Source organism: Cibotium barometz, chromosome 25 (genome assembly GCF_041138505.1).
Source record: "Cibotium barometz isolate CiBa-2024 chromosome 25, ASM4113850v1, whole genome shotgun sequence".
NCBI lineage: Eukaryota > Viridiplantae > Streptophyta > Polypodiopsida > Cyatheales > Cibotiaceae > Cibotium > Cibotium barometz.
The window spans coordinates 49,945,940-49,964,733 of record NC_141070.1 but is presented as its reverse complement, the minus strand read 5'-3'; the positions used below and the strand labels follow the sequence as shown (position 1 = coordinate 49,964,733).

The 18,794-nt window shown below is 45.3% G+C and overlaps 1 protein-coding gene across 1 annotated transcript in view; it reads left to right on the top strand.

Annotated features, from left to right (window-relative positions):
- Positions 1 to 18,586, top strand: part of LOC147624685 (uncharacterized protein At4g28440-like) — a 43,638-nt gene extending 25,052 nt beyond the window's left edge. Inside the window, exon 2 of the mRNA XM_086819709.1 lies at positions 18,137 to 18,586. Within this exon, the coding sequence (XP_086675835.1) occupies positions 18,137 to 18,327 (191 nt within the window). The 3' untranslated portion in view covers positions 18,328 to 18,586. The remainder of the gene's footprint in view (positions 1 to 18,136) is intronic.
- The last annotated feature ends 208 nt before the right edge of the window (positions 18,587 to 18,794 follow it).

The following is an 18,794-nucleotide window of genomic DNA, read 5'->3' as shown; positions in this document are numbered from 1 at the left end:
CGCTTTGCTTACAGGCAGTAGCTTTCGCTTCACACACCCTTAGCCTTTGAATCTCGAGTGCAGGGCAGTGCACAGCATGTATGCGTCACGGGCAGAGCTGCAACGCTTCATCTACAAGACACAGCACTGCGACGTCTTAGTACGCAGCAGCAAAAGCAGCAACGTGGTGAGGCCGGAGGAGTGCAGAGCGGCGGGTGGCGGCGTGCGAATGGGCTCCCTGGGCTCTTCTTAGTGGCGGCGCGCGAATGGGCTCCCTGGGCTCTTCTTAGTGACGGCGCGCGAACCACTGCCCACACCGAAAAACTTGGCGCTCGGAAACCAAAAGCGGCGTGAGCGTTAGTATCAAGCGGAAGACATACAGACGACGCTGTTAGAGGCACGTGTGTGAAGGCAGCGCCCAGGACGCCTGACTTGGCCCGCTTGGATCCGTCCATGCCTCTGCTCTGCGTGCCTATATTCGTACAGGTGGTGCTGTCAATGGGCGGAGGACAGAAGCAGCAGCAGCATCAGCACGAGTCAGCACTTCAGCAAAGCAGCTAGAAGAAGCCTTAACCTGCAACTTGCAAGACCTACACAGAACAGCAGCAGCATCATCAGTACACGAAGCATCAAATTTGACACCCCTCTTTTTCCTGCAACAGAAATCAGAAATTTCAGAGGTACATGCTTCAATTTTTTTTTGGGATTTGCAATTGAGCAGATACAATCATCAATTGAGCAGGTACAGGTGCCAAATTGCTCAAATTTTGAGCAAAATTGGCAAAATTGGGTGACATTGGTGACTGGTCACATTCAGGATCAATTTGCAGGAAATTGGATGTCAAAATTTGGGGCTTTTGATGTAATTGTGCAATTGGGCATTCATACATGCTGTATGATGTGAGAAATCTCACATTCGGGCAAAATTGCAGGAAATTGATGTGCAAATCAAAGGGCTTTTGTGCCAATTGGGTTGATTTGCATGCGGGCACTGGCATTTGATGCTTTGGGCGATGTGTTGATGCCTGTCAAGCACTCAATGTGCCTGTAAATCAAGGGGCTTTTATGTATTGGATGTATATGTGGCCAGGGGGAAGCATTGTGAAGACTCTAGATGCCTTCATGTGCGTTAATGTACCATGTATGATCAGAAATTGATCTTAAATCAAGGGGCTTTTCAAGATTTTATGCTTATTGAGCTTGGCAAAGCAGCAGGCAAGACTTTTATGCCTTGAATCCTCAGAAATCCACTTGCAGTCAAGGGGCTTTTGCCCAATTTCTGTTCGGGACTGTTGTATGCAGTGGTGGGGATTGTAAAAGTCTGATTTTCACTCATTTGGACAGCCAGGAGAGCATTTATTGCTACTGTACCTGCTGGTGTACCTGCTGGTACAGATTTGGTACAACTTTGTACAAGTTTTGGCATGGCTGTACATTGATTTGAGTGAGGAAAAGGTTCATTTTCAGCTGCTGTACTTACCGGTACAGGTTTAGTACATCATTGGTGAGCACTTAGTACTGTTGTATAGTACTTTGGAAGGGGAACAGAGCACATTTAAGGTGCTGTCCTAAATCTGCAGCAACCAGATTTTGGTGATTTTATCACATACAGAGGGAGTAGAGTTGCATTTGTGCTTCCGCAGTGGGAGATAAACTTTGGGAGAACAAGTGTGAGCACTTTGTGTGCTTTTGGTGCAGTGTTTGCACATCTTGCAGGGAGTCAGGCATTGACAAAGGTTGCATATTGCTATGGCAACCACAGGTGAGAGCTCTTCATTGCTTCACATCAAGAAGCTTGAAGGCTCACATAATTATGATATTTGGCAAACCCAGTGCTATAATGTGTTGCTCCAGAAGAAGCAGCACAAGCCTATCAAAGAAAGGGGTGTAAAGCCCGCTTCTCTTACTGCTGAAGAATGGGAAGATATGGATGAGCTAGCAAGATCCACCATCATGTTGTCTGTGTCAGACACTTTACTTTTCAGCATACGTGAAGAGAAGACAGCTTGGGGAATGTGGCAAAGATTGCAGGACTTGTATGCCCAGCAAAGTGCCTCAAGCAAAGTGTATTGGTTGCAGAAACTCATAGGTCTTCAAATGAAGGAAGGGGCGTCTATGACACAGGTTGCAGAGACTCCTTTCATGTCACAGGTTGCAGAGACTTGTTTGTCAGGTATACTGCAGAGACTTTCATGTCACAGGTTGCAGAGACTTGTTTGTCAGGTATACTGCTGGCAATGTTTGGGTGATAATCATGCATGCAAGATTCTTGGCAGAGGTGATGTGAGGCTTGTGTTTTCAGATGGCTCACAGCTTATGCTCCATGATGTCAGGCATTTGCCTGAGATCAAGAAGAATCTGCTTTCTACTGGACAGCTTGATGATGCTGATTATGTTACCACATTTGGTCGTGGAAAGTGGAAAATTAGTAAGGACTCACTGGTTGTTGCCAGAGGCTCTAAGGTGGACACTCTTTACTTCATGCATGCTGGTGTTTGTCACCATGCTACTGTAAATGCAACCGAGCTGCCGAAAATCTCTATGTGGCATAGCCGGTTGGGACACATGAGTGTCAAAGGAATGGAGCAATTGTCTCGTTTGGGTTACTTGCCTTCTCTAAAGTTTTCAAGTTTTCAGTTTTGTGAGCATTGTATATATGGTAGGCAACTACAGTGCCCCCACAAGAAAGCTCTTGGACAGAAAGATGCTCAGTTAGAGCTTGTGCATACAGATGTATGTGAGATGCCTCAGCTTTCTTTGGGAGGGGCAAAATATTTTGTGTCTTTTATAGATGATGCCACACGCAAGGTGTGGGTTTATCCTCTTCGTTTGAAGAGTGATACATTCTCAGTGTTTGAGAAGTTTGTTGCTCATGTTGAGAATCGAACTGGCAAAACCTGAAGGCTTTGCGTTCCGACAATGGTGGAGAGTATATGTCCAAACAAGTTTCAGGACTTTTGTGATGCTAAAGGCATTAAGAGGGAGCTCTCTACTCCTTATGATCCTCCACAAAATGGGACAGCAGAGAGGATGAACAGGACCATTCAGGAGAAGGTTCGTTCTATGTTGTCACATGCTGCATTACCTCATGGTTTTTGGGCTGAAGCTGTTATGACAGCCGTTCATCTTATAAACAGGTCACCTAACACGAGGCTTGGTGGGAAAGTGCCAGAGGAAGTATGGACAGGGAAGCCTCCGTCCTACAAGCACTTGAGAGTGTTTGGTTGCGTTGCGTACGTGCACATACGCAGGGAAATACGCACCAAACTTGATCCTAAGTCTCACAAATGCATATTCCTAGGATATGGTGACAGAGGTGAAATGGGGTATAGACTTTGGGACCTAGTGAATAGAAAGATTATACGCAGCAATGATGTCATTTTTTATGAAACATGCATGTATAAGGAGCTTGCAAAGCAACAGGAGCCTAGCAGAGTCATCTTTGATGATGATGGACATCATGGACAACAACCAAGGGCTGTAAATCAGCCATTACAGCAGCAAAACCAGCCCTTAAATGGTGCTGAAAATGGTCCAATTGGACAGCCAGAGATGGCAGAAGATATCCCTATGGATATCCCACAGTTAGAGGAGATACCGGGCATGATCTTTCAACCTTATGGCATGGAACAGGAGCCACCAATAGGTGATATGCAGGCTAGACAACAACCTGCAAATGATGGTCATTGGGTACGGAGGTCCACAAGACCCTCCAGAGCCCCTTACAGATTTGTTCTAGGGGTTGACTACTTGATGCTTACTGACTGTGGGGAGCCCTCTTGTTATAAGGAGGCTTTACAGAGGGCAGACAAGGCTCTTTGGGAGCGTGCCATGAAGTCAGAGATGGATTCTCTGCACAAAAATGGAACATGGAAGTTGGTGCATTTGCCTACAGGCAAGAAGGTTTTGCCATGCAAGTGGGTTTACAGGCTCAAAGTTGCACCTGATGCAAAGCCAAGATACAAAGCCAGGTTAATGGCTAAGGGCTTCAAGCAGGAATATGGTGTGGACTTTGATGAGATCTTCTCTCCAGTGGTCAAAATGACCACACTTAGAGCTGTGTTAGCTTTGGTTGCGCATGATGATCTGGATTTGATTCAGATGGATGTGAAGACTGCTTTTCTTCACGTTGATCTCCATGAGGAGATATATATGCAACAGCCAGAGGTATATGCAACAGCCAGATTGTTATGCAGTGAATGGAAAGGAGAAGCTTGTATGCAAGCTGAAAAAGAGTCTTTATGGGCTCAAACAGGCACCAAGGGAATGGTATCATAAATTTGATACATTCATGAAATTCCAGGATTTCAGGAGAAGTGACATAGATCACTGCTTATACACCAGAAAAGCTTTGGATGGCGGCAGTCTATTGATCCTCATCTTGTATGTTGATGATATGTTGATTGCCGGGAAATCTTGTAAAGAGATGGATGCCTTGAAGAAGAGGCTGCATCAAACCTTTGATATGAAGGATTTGGGTGATGCAAGAGGCCGAGTATATTGCAACCACAGAGGCTTGCAAGGAGGCATTATGGCTATCTCGGTTAGTGGTTGATTTGGGTTATACAGGATATACATGTGTGATAGGGGAGTCACACACTCACACACTTGATGAGTTGACTTATCCCCACATAACTCTCTCTCTCTCTCTCCCTTCTTCTCTGTGTATGTGTCCCACATGAAACCCTAATTCTTCTCCCTTCAAGGGGCCCCCTTCTAGACGAGAAAAGCACACGTGGAAGCTATTTTCAGCAGGAAACCATATTATGGAAGAAAAACTCCAGTTCTGGGGTAGGCGCTTGCTTTTCTTGGTACATGGGAGCTGGTCGACTGCGTCTACAGGCTGTTTACAGCCTTCTACCGCGATAAAAACCTAACAGGTGCATGGGAGGTGCTGGCCGACCCCTTTTGCATGTTCTCCACTGTTGGTTGGCTGATTTACAGCTTGAACAGAGGCTGGACAGATCATAAAAACAGAGAGGAAGAGCTGGTCGAGTGCATCTGGACAGTTTTCCTTAAGATCGGGGGCTTGCAGGCTTGTGTACAGCTGCTGGCTGCATCTTGTGTGGCTATTGAGGGCTGATCGACTATTGTAAACAGCCCCTCATGGCTGGTCGACTTATTCTGTGAGCCATATAGGAGGAAGGTGAAGATACAAGGTTGTTTCGGGCTGATGTGGGAGTGTCCATAGTTGTCCTGCATGTGCTTGATGCCGGAAGTGCCTTCTTGTGTTGAGAGTTGTTAACAAAATTCTGCATGTTTTTGTTTTGCTTTCTTATTGTACTAGAAGAGACAGGTGCTACCCGTGAGAATCCATGGGCACCCGTGTACATTGACATGCAGCTCGAAGGGATGATGAGGGATTTTCAGCCCATTTGAGAGATGCAGAAGATCTTCATGCATTGTCGGTGGTGACTCCATCTTCTAGGTATGTTCCTGCTCTTAAAGCTCCATCTAGAGTGGAAGGTGTTACATGGGAAATCAGCCCTAGATCTGGGCACTGTCGCCATCGTAGACATGACAAGGAGGATGATATATTAGAGCGTCGGGATGCTCGTCATAGCAAGAAGGCCAAACAAAGAGTTCAAGTCAGGGGACAAGGACATCAAATTCGAGAGCTATAATGGAAAGTTGGAGACTACCAAGGCACTTGCTTTCATAAGGCAATTTGAAATAGCCTTTTGCACTGAGGAATTTACCAAGAAATCTATGCATGGTATGCATCTTAAAGAGATTGCAAGTGATTGGTGGATGGCAAAGCTTTTGGATAAGACAACTGCTTGTGCATGGAGTGCTTGCAAAGAGCAATTTTATGATCAGTTCCTCCCTCCTCACTTCGAGAAGGATGTACGAAAGGAATGGGATTGGCTAACACAGGATGAAGGTAAATCCGTTTTCTCTTATGTTTCAAAGTTTTGGCGGATTCTTTTCAAAGTCACACCTTTCATGATGATTAGTGAGGACAAGAAGAAAAGAAAGTTTGAGTCAGGGCTCCAATGAATCAATGAAAAGAGCCTCGCAGTGTATCCCCACATTACCTTACATGAGCTCATATACTCAACCACTATTTCTGAGGAGTTGCATGGTAAGGGAGCGTCAAAAAGACAAGAATTTAGCTCATACAAGGGAAAATTCAAAGCTGGAAATGATCAGAAAAAGGGTGGACAGCCATCTAAGTTTATGCCTAATGAGTCCGAGGATGCAAAAGGGGGACTCAAAAAAGAAGCCGGGGGTTAAAAAGGATGATTCTAAGCTGTCCAGACAGCATATTTTTGATTGCATGAGAGAGGGGAAGTGCTTCACATGTGGGAGCAAAGATCACATAAAAGCTCAATGTCTCCAAAATCTCAAAAAGAATAATGTGCAGGATGCCAAACCGAGTGTGAATGTATACTCGACGTTCAGGGTAACACTGCACATGAATCAAAGAGCAGAATCTAATGCAAAACTTGGGGCAAGTTAAAGGACCAAACAGCTTTATTCCTTTTTTTAATAATGCCCCAAGAGATAACTTCATATCCATACAGATGGCTGTTGCTCTTGGGTTAAAGCCTGAGGAATTAGGCATGGACTTTCATGCAGATGCTGCCTTTGAGGACAAGCTTCGCATACAGATACATGGATATTTGGATCATGAAGACTTTCTTTTGGCACCACTTACGGTGATACTTGGGATGCCTTGGCATTATTGTTTGGATCCCAAGATTTTGCACAAAGAAAAGAAAGTTATGTTTACTCATAGGGGTAGGGAAGTTTGTATTGATGCGGGTGTTGGGGTAAAGGCATTATGCCCACCCTTATAGTGTGTACAAGCCCATAAGTTATAGTACATAGTACACTTAGTACTTTTAATGTACTAAGTGCACTATGTGTACTAGTGCAATATACATGTGTGATAGGGGAGTCACACACTCATATCATTATGAGTTGACTTATCCCCACATCTCTCTCTCTCTCTCTCTCTCCCTTGTTCTCTCTGTGTATGTCTCCCACATGAATCTCTAACCCTAATTCATACTCCTATTTAACTGGTATCAGAGCTTAGTGATCCCTCCCTCTTCCCTCTTCTCCTTGATAGCTGAACGAGCTGTACTGTAGCTGGCTGTCACCCTCATTAGGTGAGTCGTACTGTTCCATGCACTCAGCCCTTGCTTTGCTGCTGTCATACTACAGCTGTGGCAGAGAGCGCTGAGCAGCGCACAGCACTGAAGAGATAGTGCAGGGCATCAACGCTCGCAGCAAGGCCCTTCAGCGTGAGCAGCTTGCAACAGGCGCCTGGCCACTAGGCGAAGGCAGCGTTGGCCCTTGTTCACTATCGGCAAGGAAGCTGAGGTATCCGGCAAGGAGGAGGAGAGAGCCCGCTGTGGTGCGTGTACCAGCGTTGCCCAGCTATTCAGGCCCAGCCAGGCGTCGAGCGTGGAGCGAACATCAGCTAGGCAAGCGAGCCAGGCGAGCGAAGAAGAAGGTGGCGGGCGTTGGATCGGGCGCCGTGCTGGAGCCTTCGCGTACACGTAGGAGTCGGGCGCCGTGAGGATACAGCCATCACTATCGACGGTTCGCTAACGGACGAGGAGCGACATTCAACGGGTAGCCTCGCGAATATCTGGGAACACGTAGGAGTCGGGCGCCGTGAGGATACAGCCATCGCTATCACCAACTTCCCTGTGTCTGGTCATTCGCCTGCCCAAACAGGGCCACGTCTGTGACCAGCCCAAGCCCAACTTCTCAGCAGCAGCAGCAGCAGCAGCACGCCTGAAGAGCCCAGCCATCCGCAGCACTGCAGGCACATCAGCAAGAAGCGCCCCCCCCTTTTTCTGCATCAGATTTCTGCAACAGCATCAACAGAAATTCAGCCTGCAAATCTCAGAGAAATTCAAAAATTAAGAGGTATTTGCCTTCAATTTTGGGAATTTCTTATCAATTCAATCAATTGAGTAGGTACAGGTGCCGAATTGCTCAATTTTGAGCAAAATTGGCAAAATTGGGTGACATTGGTCACAATCAAGATCAATTTGCAGGAAATTGGATGTCGAAATTTGGGGCTTTTGATGTAATTGTGCAATTAAGCATTCATACATGCTGCATGATGTGAGAAATCGCACATTCAGGCAAAATTGCAGCAAATTGCAGTGCAAATCAAGGGGCTTTTGTGCCGATTGGATTGATTTGCATGCAGGCAATCGCATTTGATGCTGTGGATAATGTGTTGATGCCTTACAAGCACTCAATGTGCCTGTAAATCAAGGGGCTTTCATTATTTGGATGTATATGTGGCCAGGGGGAAGAATCGTGAACACTCTGGATGCCTTCATGTGCGCCAATGTACCATGTATAATCTTAAATCAAGGGGCTTTTCAAGATTTTATGCTTGTTAAGCTTGGCAAAGCAGCAGGCAAGACTTTTATGCCTTGAATCCTCAGAAATCAGCTTGCAGTCAAGGGGCTTTTGCCCAATTTCTGTTCGGAACTGTTGTATGCAGTGTTCGGGACTGTGAAAGTCTGATTTTCACTCATTTGGACAGCCAGGATAGCATTTATTGCTACTGTACCTGTTGGTACAGATTTGGTACAGTTTTGTACAAGTTTTGGCATGGCTGTACACTGATTTGTGTGAGGAAAAGGTTCAATTTCAGCTGCTGTACTTGCCGGTACAGGTTTGGTACATCACAGGTGAGCACTTAGTACTGCTGTACAGTACTCTGGAAGGGCAACAGAGCACATTTAAGGTGCTGTCCTAAATCTGCAGCAACCAGATTTTGGTGATTTCATCACATAAAGTGGGAGAAAAGTTGCATTTGTGCTTCCGCAGTGGGAGATAAAGCTTGGGAGAACAATTGTGAGCACTTTGTGTGCTTTTGGTGCAGTGTTTGCACACTTGCAGGGAGTCAGGCATTGACAGGTTGCATATTGCTATGGCAACCACAGGTGAGAGCTCTTCATTGCTTCACATCAAGAAGCTTGAAGGCTCACATAACTATGATATTTGGCAAACCCAGTGCTATAATGTGTTGCTCCAGAAGAAGCAGCACAAGCCTATCAAAGAAAGGGGGGTAAAGCCCGCTTCTCTTACTGCTGAAGAGTGGGAAGATATGGATGAGCTAGCAAGATCCACCATCATGTTGTCTGTGTCAGACACTTTACTTTTCAGCATTCGTGAAGAGAAGACAGCTTGGGGAATGTGGCAGAGATTGCAGGACTTGTATGCCCAGCAAAGTGCCTCAAGCAAAGTGTATTGGTTGAAGAAACTCATAGGTCTTCAGATGAAGGAAGGGGCGTCTATGGCAGCCCATCTAAATGAGTTTAATGGTATTGTCAGCCAGGTCATTAATCAAAAGTTGGCAATGGACGATGAGTTCAAAGCCACTTTTCTGTTATGCACTTTGCCAGAGAGTTGGGACACATTCAGGACAGCCACTAGCAATTCGCATGCTATGCTGTCATATGCAGATGTTGAGGGTGCTCTTCTTCAAGAAGAGATGAACAGGAAAAATAACTCTGTTGGAAAGTCCAATGCAATGAATGCACGTGGGAGATCCCAGCAAAGGGGAAAAAGCCAAGAAAGGGGAAAGAGCAAGTCTCGCTCCAAAAAGGATTTGGAATGCCATTATTGTGGCAAGAAGGGACACATTAAAAAGCAATGCTACAAATGGAAAAATGATCAAAAAGAAAAGGGAAAAGGGAAAGACAAAGACAAAGATGAAGCCAAAGATGTAAAGCCAAAGGGCAAAAGTGGAGTCAAGATTGAAGAAATCAATGTGTCACATGTAGGTGGCAGTGAGGATGAGGTCCTATTTACGTCTTCACTTGATGCCCATTCACTTCTTACAGGTGGTCATGGTATGCACTCATGGATCATTGATTCAGGTGCCTCCTTTCATGTCACAGGTTGCACAGACTTGTTTGTCAGGTATACTGCTGGCAATGAAGGAGTGGTTTATTTGGGTGATAACCATGCATGCAAGATTCTTGGCAGAGGTGATGTGAGGCTTGTGTTTTCAGATGGCTCACAGCTTATGCTCCATGATGTCAGGCATGTGCCTGAGATCAAGAAGAATCTGCTTTCTACTGGACAGCTTGATGATGCTGATTATGTTACCACATTTGGTCGTGGAAAGTGGAAAATTAGTAAGGACTCACTGGTTGTTGCCAGAGGCTCTAAGGTGGACACTCTTTACTTCATGCATGCTGGTGTTTGTCACCATGCTACTGTAAATGCAACCGAGCTGCCGAAAATCTCTATGTGGCATAGCCGGTTGGGACACATGAGTGTCAAAGGAATGGAGCAATTGTCTCGTTTGGGTTACTTGCCTTCTCTAAAGTTTTCAAGTTTTCAGTTTTGTGAGCATTGTATATATGGTAGGCAACTACAGTGCCCCCACAAGAAAGCTCTTGGACAGAAAGATGCTCAGTTAGAGCTTGTGCATACAGATGTATGTGAGATGCCTCAGCTTTCTTTGGGAGGGGCAAAATATTTTGTGTCTTTTATAGATGATGCCACACGCAAGGTGTGGGTTTATCCTCTTCGTTTGAAGAGTGATACATTCTCAGTGTTTGAGAAGTTTGTTGCTCATGTTGAGAATCAAACTGGCAAAACAAAGCCAGGTTAGTGGCTAAGGGCTTCAAGCAGGAATATGGTGTGGACTTTGAGGAGATCTTCTCTCCAGTGGTCAAAATGACCACACTTAGAGTTGTGTTAGCTTTGGTTGCGCATGATGATCTGGACTTGATTCAGATGGATGTGAAGACTGCTTTTCTTCACGGTGATCTCCATGAGGAGATATATATGCAGCAGCCAGAGGGTTATGCAGTAAGTGGAAAGGAGAAGCTTGTATGCAAGCTGAAAAAGAGTCTTTATGGGCTCAAACAGGCACCAAGGGAATGGTATCATAAATTTGATACATTCATGAAATCTCAGAAATTCAGGAGAAGTGACATAGATCACTGCTTGTACACCAAGAAAGCTTTGGATGGCAGTCTATTGATCCTCATCTTGTATGTTGATGATATGTTGATTGCCGGGAAATCTCGTAAAGAGATGGATGCCTTGAAGAAGAGGCTGCATGAAACCTTTGATATGAAGGATTTGGGTGATGCAAATCACATTTTGGGTATGCGGATACTTCGGGACAGAAATCAGCATTTGTTGTATTTGTCTCAGAAGGAATACATTGGTAAAGTTTTGCAGAGGTTCAATATGGACGGGGGGAAGAAGACTAGTACTCCTTTGCCTCCATATGTGAAACTTAGTGCTATGGACAGCCCACAGTCAGATAGTGGCAGGGCTGATATGGCCAAGATTCCGTATGCTTCAGCTTGTGGCAGTCTCATGTATGCCATGGTTGCTACTAGGCCGGACATTGCATTTGCAGTGGGAGTGGTTTCTAGATACATGGCCAACCCTGGCAAGAAGCATTGGGAAGCAGTGAAAGGTGTCATGAGATACCTGAAGGGCACACAGGATATGTGCATACATGGCCAACCCTGGCAAGAAGCATTGGGAAGCAGTGAAAGGTGTCATGAGATACCTGAAGGGCACACAGGATATGTGCATTTGGTTTGGCAAACAGGATGCATTAGTGCATGGTTACACGGATTCGGATTATGCCGGTCATCCAGATAACCGGAAGTCTACTACCGGTTATGTGTTTACATTCACAGGAGGTGCTGTGTCATGGATATCCAGGATGCAGAAGTGCACTGCCTTATCTACTACAGAGGCCGAGTATGTTGCAGCCACAGAGGCTTGCAAGAAGGCATTATGGCTATCTCGGTTAGTGGTTGATTTGGGTTATACAGGGGATATTCCATTGCTGCATTGTGACAATCAGAGTGCCATCCAGTTGGCAAAGAACCCTGTCTTTCATGCAAAGACGAAGCATGTGGATGTGAAGTATCACTTCATCAGAGAGGTGATAGAGAACAAGCAAATTCAGCTTGTCAAGATTCATACGGATGACAACCCGGCTGATCTGTTGACAAAGAGTTTGCCTCCAGAGCGGTTTGCTCATTGCAGACACTTGATGGGCATTGGATGAGGCCAGTTTCAGCCTTGATATTGTAACACGCGGAAGCTCTGGTTAGTCTTGTTTCAGCCCTAAACACTTTTGAAAACCTTCTGATGCAAAACGCACCATCTGATGCAAAAACGCAGGTAGAGAGAGAGTAGAGAGAGCGTGAGAAGTGCTGGAATTTCAGTATATATATGGTACAAAAAGGTACATATCTTTACAGCCATGGGCTGCCTTCATAAAAAGGTAATAAACCCTAAAATCTGTCCCCTATGGGACCCCTAGTGACTCACACCCCTAGTGGGAGTGAATGCCTATTACAAAGAGCAAGGGGGCTATTTATAGCCCCTTGGAATACATGAGAAACTGGCCGACTGCCGGTCGGCCAGTTCATAATTCATTAATTCCATTGAGTGCTGCCGACTGGTCCTTTTTGGTGCTGCCCGACTGCTGGTCATAGTCATTGATGCGCCTGCTGCCCAACCTCTCTGCTGAACTCAGCCGACAGCTCCTCTGGCAGCCAGCATCCCTTCTTCTTGCAGGGACAGCCCCTCTCCATGATCCCACTTGTCCTGCTCCATGCTCACCTCAGATGCTACACCTGAAGCTCCTATATTCTGGCTCTACTGGTTCATAGTCTTTTTTCTGCTTGCCTCTTCTGGATCTAGCCCTGGAAATGTCCATGGCATCTGTGATGCACATGACATCCCCCTCTGCTAAACTTGATGACGGGAATCCAATCTGCTCTTGGATGACTGTCATCATCCCAATCCTGTTCCGAAGTCCCTCTGTCATCATCCATCCCTGGCAAACCTTTTTCCCTGAAAATCCGATCTGTTCTCCAAACCACTCTGTCTCTGATGAAGATCTATGCATCTGGTCTTCCTCTAGTCCACCATCCATTCCTGCCCTGACTCTGAACACCTTCTTGGTCTTCTTTCCCGGAACTGAGTCTGGCACTCTCACATCACCCTTGGAGGATCAACCTCCCTTGGGACCGTTCCCTTAGAACCTATCTGGCTCACGGAACTGCCATCCCCATCTGGCACTGTGGAACACCACCAACAAACTTCCTGGGAGTTCTTCCCGATCTGTGTTCTTGCCTTGGGCTTCGAATCCGTGTACTTTCCTGTACCTTGGACCTGTACACCATCATCTGGGACCGAATCAGTGTTTAGCTTTGCTGAGCCTGATGCTCTGATACCAATGTAACGCGCGGAAGCTCTGGTTAGTCTTCTTTCAGCCCTAACACTTTTGAAAACCTTCTGATGCAAAACGCACCATCTGATGCAAAAACGCAGGTAGAGAGAGAGTAGAGAGAGCGTGAGAAGTGCTGGAATTTCAGTATATACTATGGTACAAAAAGGTACATATCTTTACAGCCATGGGCTGCCTTCATAAAAAGGTAATAAACCCTAAAATCTGTCCCCTATGGGACCCCTAGTGACTCACACCCCTAGTGGGAGTGAATGCCTATTACAAAGAGCAAGGGGGCTATTTATAGCCCCTTGGAATACATGAGAAACTGGCTGACTGCTGGTCGGCCAGTTCATAATTCATTAATTCCATTGAGTGCTGCCGACTGGTCCTTTTTGGTGCTGCCCAACTGCTGGTCATAGTCATTGATGCGCCTGCTGCCCAACCTCTCTGCTGAACTCAGCCGACAGCTCCTCTGGCAGCCAGCATCCCTTCTTCTTGCAGGGACAGCCCCTCTCCATGATCCCACTTGTCCTGCTCCATGCTCACCTCAGATGCTACACCTGAAGCTCCTATATTCTGGCTCTACTGGTTCATAGTCTTTTTTCTGCTTGCCTCTTCTGGATCTAGCCCTGGAAATGTCCATGGCATCTGTGATGCACATGACAGATATGGCCTTGTATATTATCATGTACATGCTGATTTTTTCTTTTTCCTTCATTTAAGGGCACTTTGCCTTTAAGTGGGAGGTTGTTGGGGTAAAGGCATTATGCCCACCCTTGTAGTGTGTACAAGCCCATAAGTTTTATAGTACATAGTACACTTAGTACTTTTAATGTACTAAGTGCACACTGTGTACTAGTGCAAATATACATGTGTGATAGGGGAGTCACACACTCATACTTGAGTTGACTTATCCCCACATATCTCTCTCTCTCTTCTTCTCTGTGTATGTCTCCCACATGAAACCCTAATTCTCTCCCTTTACGTATTGTGAGTCACCTTGTGGAATGATGACAAGTGTTCTAGGCATTGATAGGCTTGCAGCCAGATGCAAGGGCACCTAGGAAAGCATATATAGATGTATGTAGAAAAGCATAAAGTGGAGGGGCATCGGTTTACCATGCTGCCCTACACTTGGGCTACTTTGGGGCAGCCCATGGGCCACAGCTTTGGCCCCCACAAAACTTCATAGCATTGTCAGCCAGCCCTTATAAGGCATGGGCCCAGTTGGCCAGCCTCTAGGAGGCAGGCATGGGCCATAGTTGGTCTGGCCTTATGGGCAGAGACATTACGCGGCCAGCAACCAGGCCTTCTGGGCAAAAGCACAAGGCGGGCAGCAGCCCATTATGCCCACGTACGAAAAGGAATTAAAACAGGCCGACAGCCTTTTAAGCCCACTGATCAGCACCTTTTAGTCCTATATAAACATAGGCTAGCAATTGGTCAAGGCATCTCATTATTCACAAGTGCTGAAGAACTCCAAGGGCCAAGACAGCCAAGGGGAGAACCAAAGCAAGGTGACTTGAAGGTCAGAATTAGATTATCTTCAAGCTGTAGATTTACAGCCAAGGAAGATCTCGAAGAAGTCAGTCTTTTTCATCATTCAATAAAGCAAATACACTAGTCCTTGGTGGGGGCCCTTTAGAGGGTATTTGGGATCCAATCGGGTGTGCTTCTCTTTGTTGTTGTTGTTGTTGTTGTTGTTCTCTCTCTCTCTCTCTCTTGGATCTTGGATGACCGCATTTGTTAGCTATGCTACCAGGAGGTAGAGACAGAGGAACACTACATTTGCCGATGTACAGCCCATTATGAGATCCGAGGGAGATATCACTGCCTCTTTCGAGAGGGTTTTGGGCCGTTGCGCAGGGTCATGGAGTTTGAGGATGAGAGATGCTTGGGATTGTTTCTACTTGAGCTCAGGAGACTCATAGAGACCCTCTTGGCAGACAGGAGGCTGAGCCATGATGTACCTAGACAGAGGACCCTGGCAGATTTCTTCGGCACTAGCACTAGCAACCCAACCCATACACCTCTTGATACCTCCTCCATTGGGCCATCAGGGCACCGACCACGCTCCCAGGGAGTCACCACTGATAGAGCAATTATCTTATGTCGTGCTCATCGGCCACGCCCACAAGGACCCCGACCACGACATCCTCACCATTGCCAGATCAGAGCCATTACTGCTCGGCATCGGAGGCGCCTACCTCGCTTCTACGACCTCTCCATTCTAGACAGCCCCCATGGCGGAGATACTTGATCTAAGGAGAGGGCAACACTTCAACTGATCAGCATACATGGATCTACTTGATATACATTTTTCCAGTATTTTCCAGTATTTTCTACTCAGTATCATCTTGGAGTCTTACAGTTCTGTTCTTAGAACTGTAGGACAATCAATTTATTGTACTTTTTAGTCTCATTTCATTGTTCTCTTTGATGAGACACCAACTTCAGATGTACTCTCAGTTTTGGTCTATAAGCGACTATGGCCTCTTAGAGACGTTAATATATCATTTCATTTCTCTCTCTCTCTCTCTCTCTCTCTCTCTCTCTCTCTCTCATTCTTATCTCCGCTACATTGTGCAATCGTTCAAGAACCAAGGTGCTTAGCAAAGTATAATCGTCTGTAAGCTTCCGCATGCTACACTGTTGGCCAGTTCCATGGACAACAATAAAACACATATATGCTGACGACTTCATCTGCAGGCTCCATTCCACCTGGCCGATTGCTGTCCTTGCCCACGTGGAGGTCTTCTCCATAAATCTGAGCCCCAATCTAATCTTTATCTGCTATCCGCCCAGGGATGAGCCTTGCATTAGGCATGTCCATGTGCATACACATGACATCCCCTCTTGCTAAACTTGACGGGATTCCAACCTTTGAATTTGGATGACTGTCATCATCCCTGGTCTCCACATGTGGTCTCCCATACTTGTCATCCTTCCCTTTCTGGCAACCTTTTCGCTAAAAACCTTGCCTTATGTCTCTGAATCCCCTCCAAATCTGATGTAGAGATTTTTTCATCTGTTCCACTCTGTCCTCTTGCCTTCTTGCCCTGTCCTTGAACACAAACATGAATCATTCTTCTTGAAATTGATCTTGGCATCCTTGGCTCCACTCCTTGGAGTTGCTCCATAAAAGCTTTCTGGGGCATCCCGAATTGGCTATCGACTCTCATGAAACCCTATCCTTGGGTTTTGCAAAACACCAATCAACTTCTGGGGGACTTGACACATACCGAGTTTCTCTCCTTGGACCTGTGCACTTCTTTTGGACACCAACAGAACTTAGCATAGTTGAGCCTGGGATTTAGTCAATTCCTATGGAAGAGTTATGAGTGGAAAGAGTAGACATGGTGAATCAGATTATGGAGTTAGTTATTAGATGTAGTTTGAGTTTCCCATGCTTATTTCCGAGAGTGGGAATGTCTTAGGAGGGGAAGTCCAGTCTCTCGTGTCAGTAGACTGAAAGAGATGCTAGGAGTTCAGGATAGCATTGTGACTCCTTAGGAGCTTGTTGATGTTGAGGACTTGTTTGATGTTCCACATAAACCAAAAATGGTGATTGATTTCAAGGGAAGGCAACTTAGGAATAAGTTGATCCTTGAGTATAAAATTAAGTGGAAAGATAACATAGAGGACTTGACTTGGGAGACAGTTGTTAGTTTTTAGCATAGGTTTCATGGTTTTCAGCAGATTTGGTATGTTATATATCTAGTGCTAATTCTCAAGATTAGTGGCCTAATCCAGTAGGGTTAGGGTAGCCTTGGGATCAAGAGAAAGCAGGCTAATATAGGCGGCTAAGATTATTATTAATAAATCTATGTGTACTGGCTATTTATAGCTATAGGGGGCACTATATAAGTGAAACATGGGTTATTATTGTCATAACCTCACTATTAGTTAGAGTTTGACCAAGACTCCGGCCACGCTATGTGGTAGAGCATAGCTTAGCATGTCGAAGGCCTCTATGGGGTAGATTGGCATGCCGTGGCTCGAGGGTGGTTTAAAGCATATAACATACGGTTGGGAGGTGAGCTAGCTTGCACCCTTGTTAAGGGGTTTGTTCTAATCACTCGTGTTTGCGTTTAGGAGATTCATGGGGCTACAACACTTTTCTGCACACATCTTGGTCAGTTTACACACAAGTTTAAACCTGAAGTTAGTCCATTACATTTGTGGGGGCCCTTCTGACGGTTATTGGGACCCAATCGTGTGCACTACTTTGTGGCTCTCTCTCTCTCTCTCTCTCTCTCTCTCCACTCCATGTAAATGATCTTTGCTAATCAAGTAAAAAGGTTCCGTAAAGCTTCTGCATGTAACAAAGAATGAGGAGTAAGAGAGGAGGACAAAAACAAAAAGAAAGAGAAGGAAGAAGGAAAAAGATGACGACAGAAGGGAAAGGAAAGAGGAAGAGCAGGAATGAGTATAAAGAGGAACATAAAGAGGAACTGAAACAAGAAGGAGAGGGCAGCTGGCTACAGCAGGGCAGAAGGAAGAGAATAAGCTAGGACTCAACGTCCCAAATTTCGGAGAGATTTTCGGTGATAAGCAGGCATAAGAGAAATTGGAAACCAACATATAAAACGTGGGAATTTTTTTTCCTCAAAATTAGGTGAAACATGTTTTGTTGAGAGTTTTTTTAAAAGATCTTGAAACATTTTGTCCTAGAAATGTTTTGAATGTTTAACAAGCTAGAAACAGGTTTTCTTTTGTCTATGGGGTGGAGTTTTTGCCTCAAATGTGGCGTGGCATAATTAGTAGGCTTTTCTAATTAATGTTGGGAACACCATATAAAATCGTTTTTCCTTTATACAAGGGCCGTGTGGGTTCTTGTGAAATACAGTTGGTAAAGATAGTAATAAGAAAGAACTTTGCAGGTGTAATCACTAAATAATAACCGTGATGCTGAGTGTTTCTACTGGATAACCCCTTTGTACTGTCCAGTTGATGTGATGCAGGAAGGGGAGACCGTAATTTTGCACAATGCAAAGGTTGACATGTTTAAAGGTTCCATGCGCCTTGCTGTAGACAAGTGGGGAGGATCTATTGAAGTTACCGAACCTGCGACTTTCTCAGTCAAGACAGACAATAACTTATCTTTGATTGAGTTTGAATTGATAGTTGTCGATGAATGAGAAGCTTTTGGTCTTGAGGATGGTGATGCTCGTGTTAAAATTAAGGCAGGCAATGTATGACTACTTTGTTTAGCTACAAGGAATATTGTGATCAAGCAGGTTTGATACATAGAAATCTGTTTGCTCAAAAGCTAGCAGGCAGCTCCACCTGCAGAGTCATGGGTATAGCTCAAGGCTTCAGAACTATGGCTGCATGGAAATTTTGAATTGTCTTGTCAAACTCAATAAGATGAGTATAATATCTAGACGTGCTTTCCAAGTTCTGGTTTTTGTGCTTTCCAGTTTCTGGTTGTGCGTGTATCTATGACATTTGTTAGATACACTTGTGGGGAGACAACGCATTGGTTATACAATGCATCATAGAAGTTGTAGAGTATTTCTTTCACTGAACTTAGCAAGCGTTGCTCTCTTTTTTCTGTTTGCTTTTTCCTTTTTTTGTTTTGTTTTGAGAGAGAGACAGCTTCAGA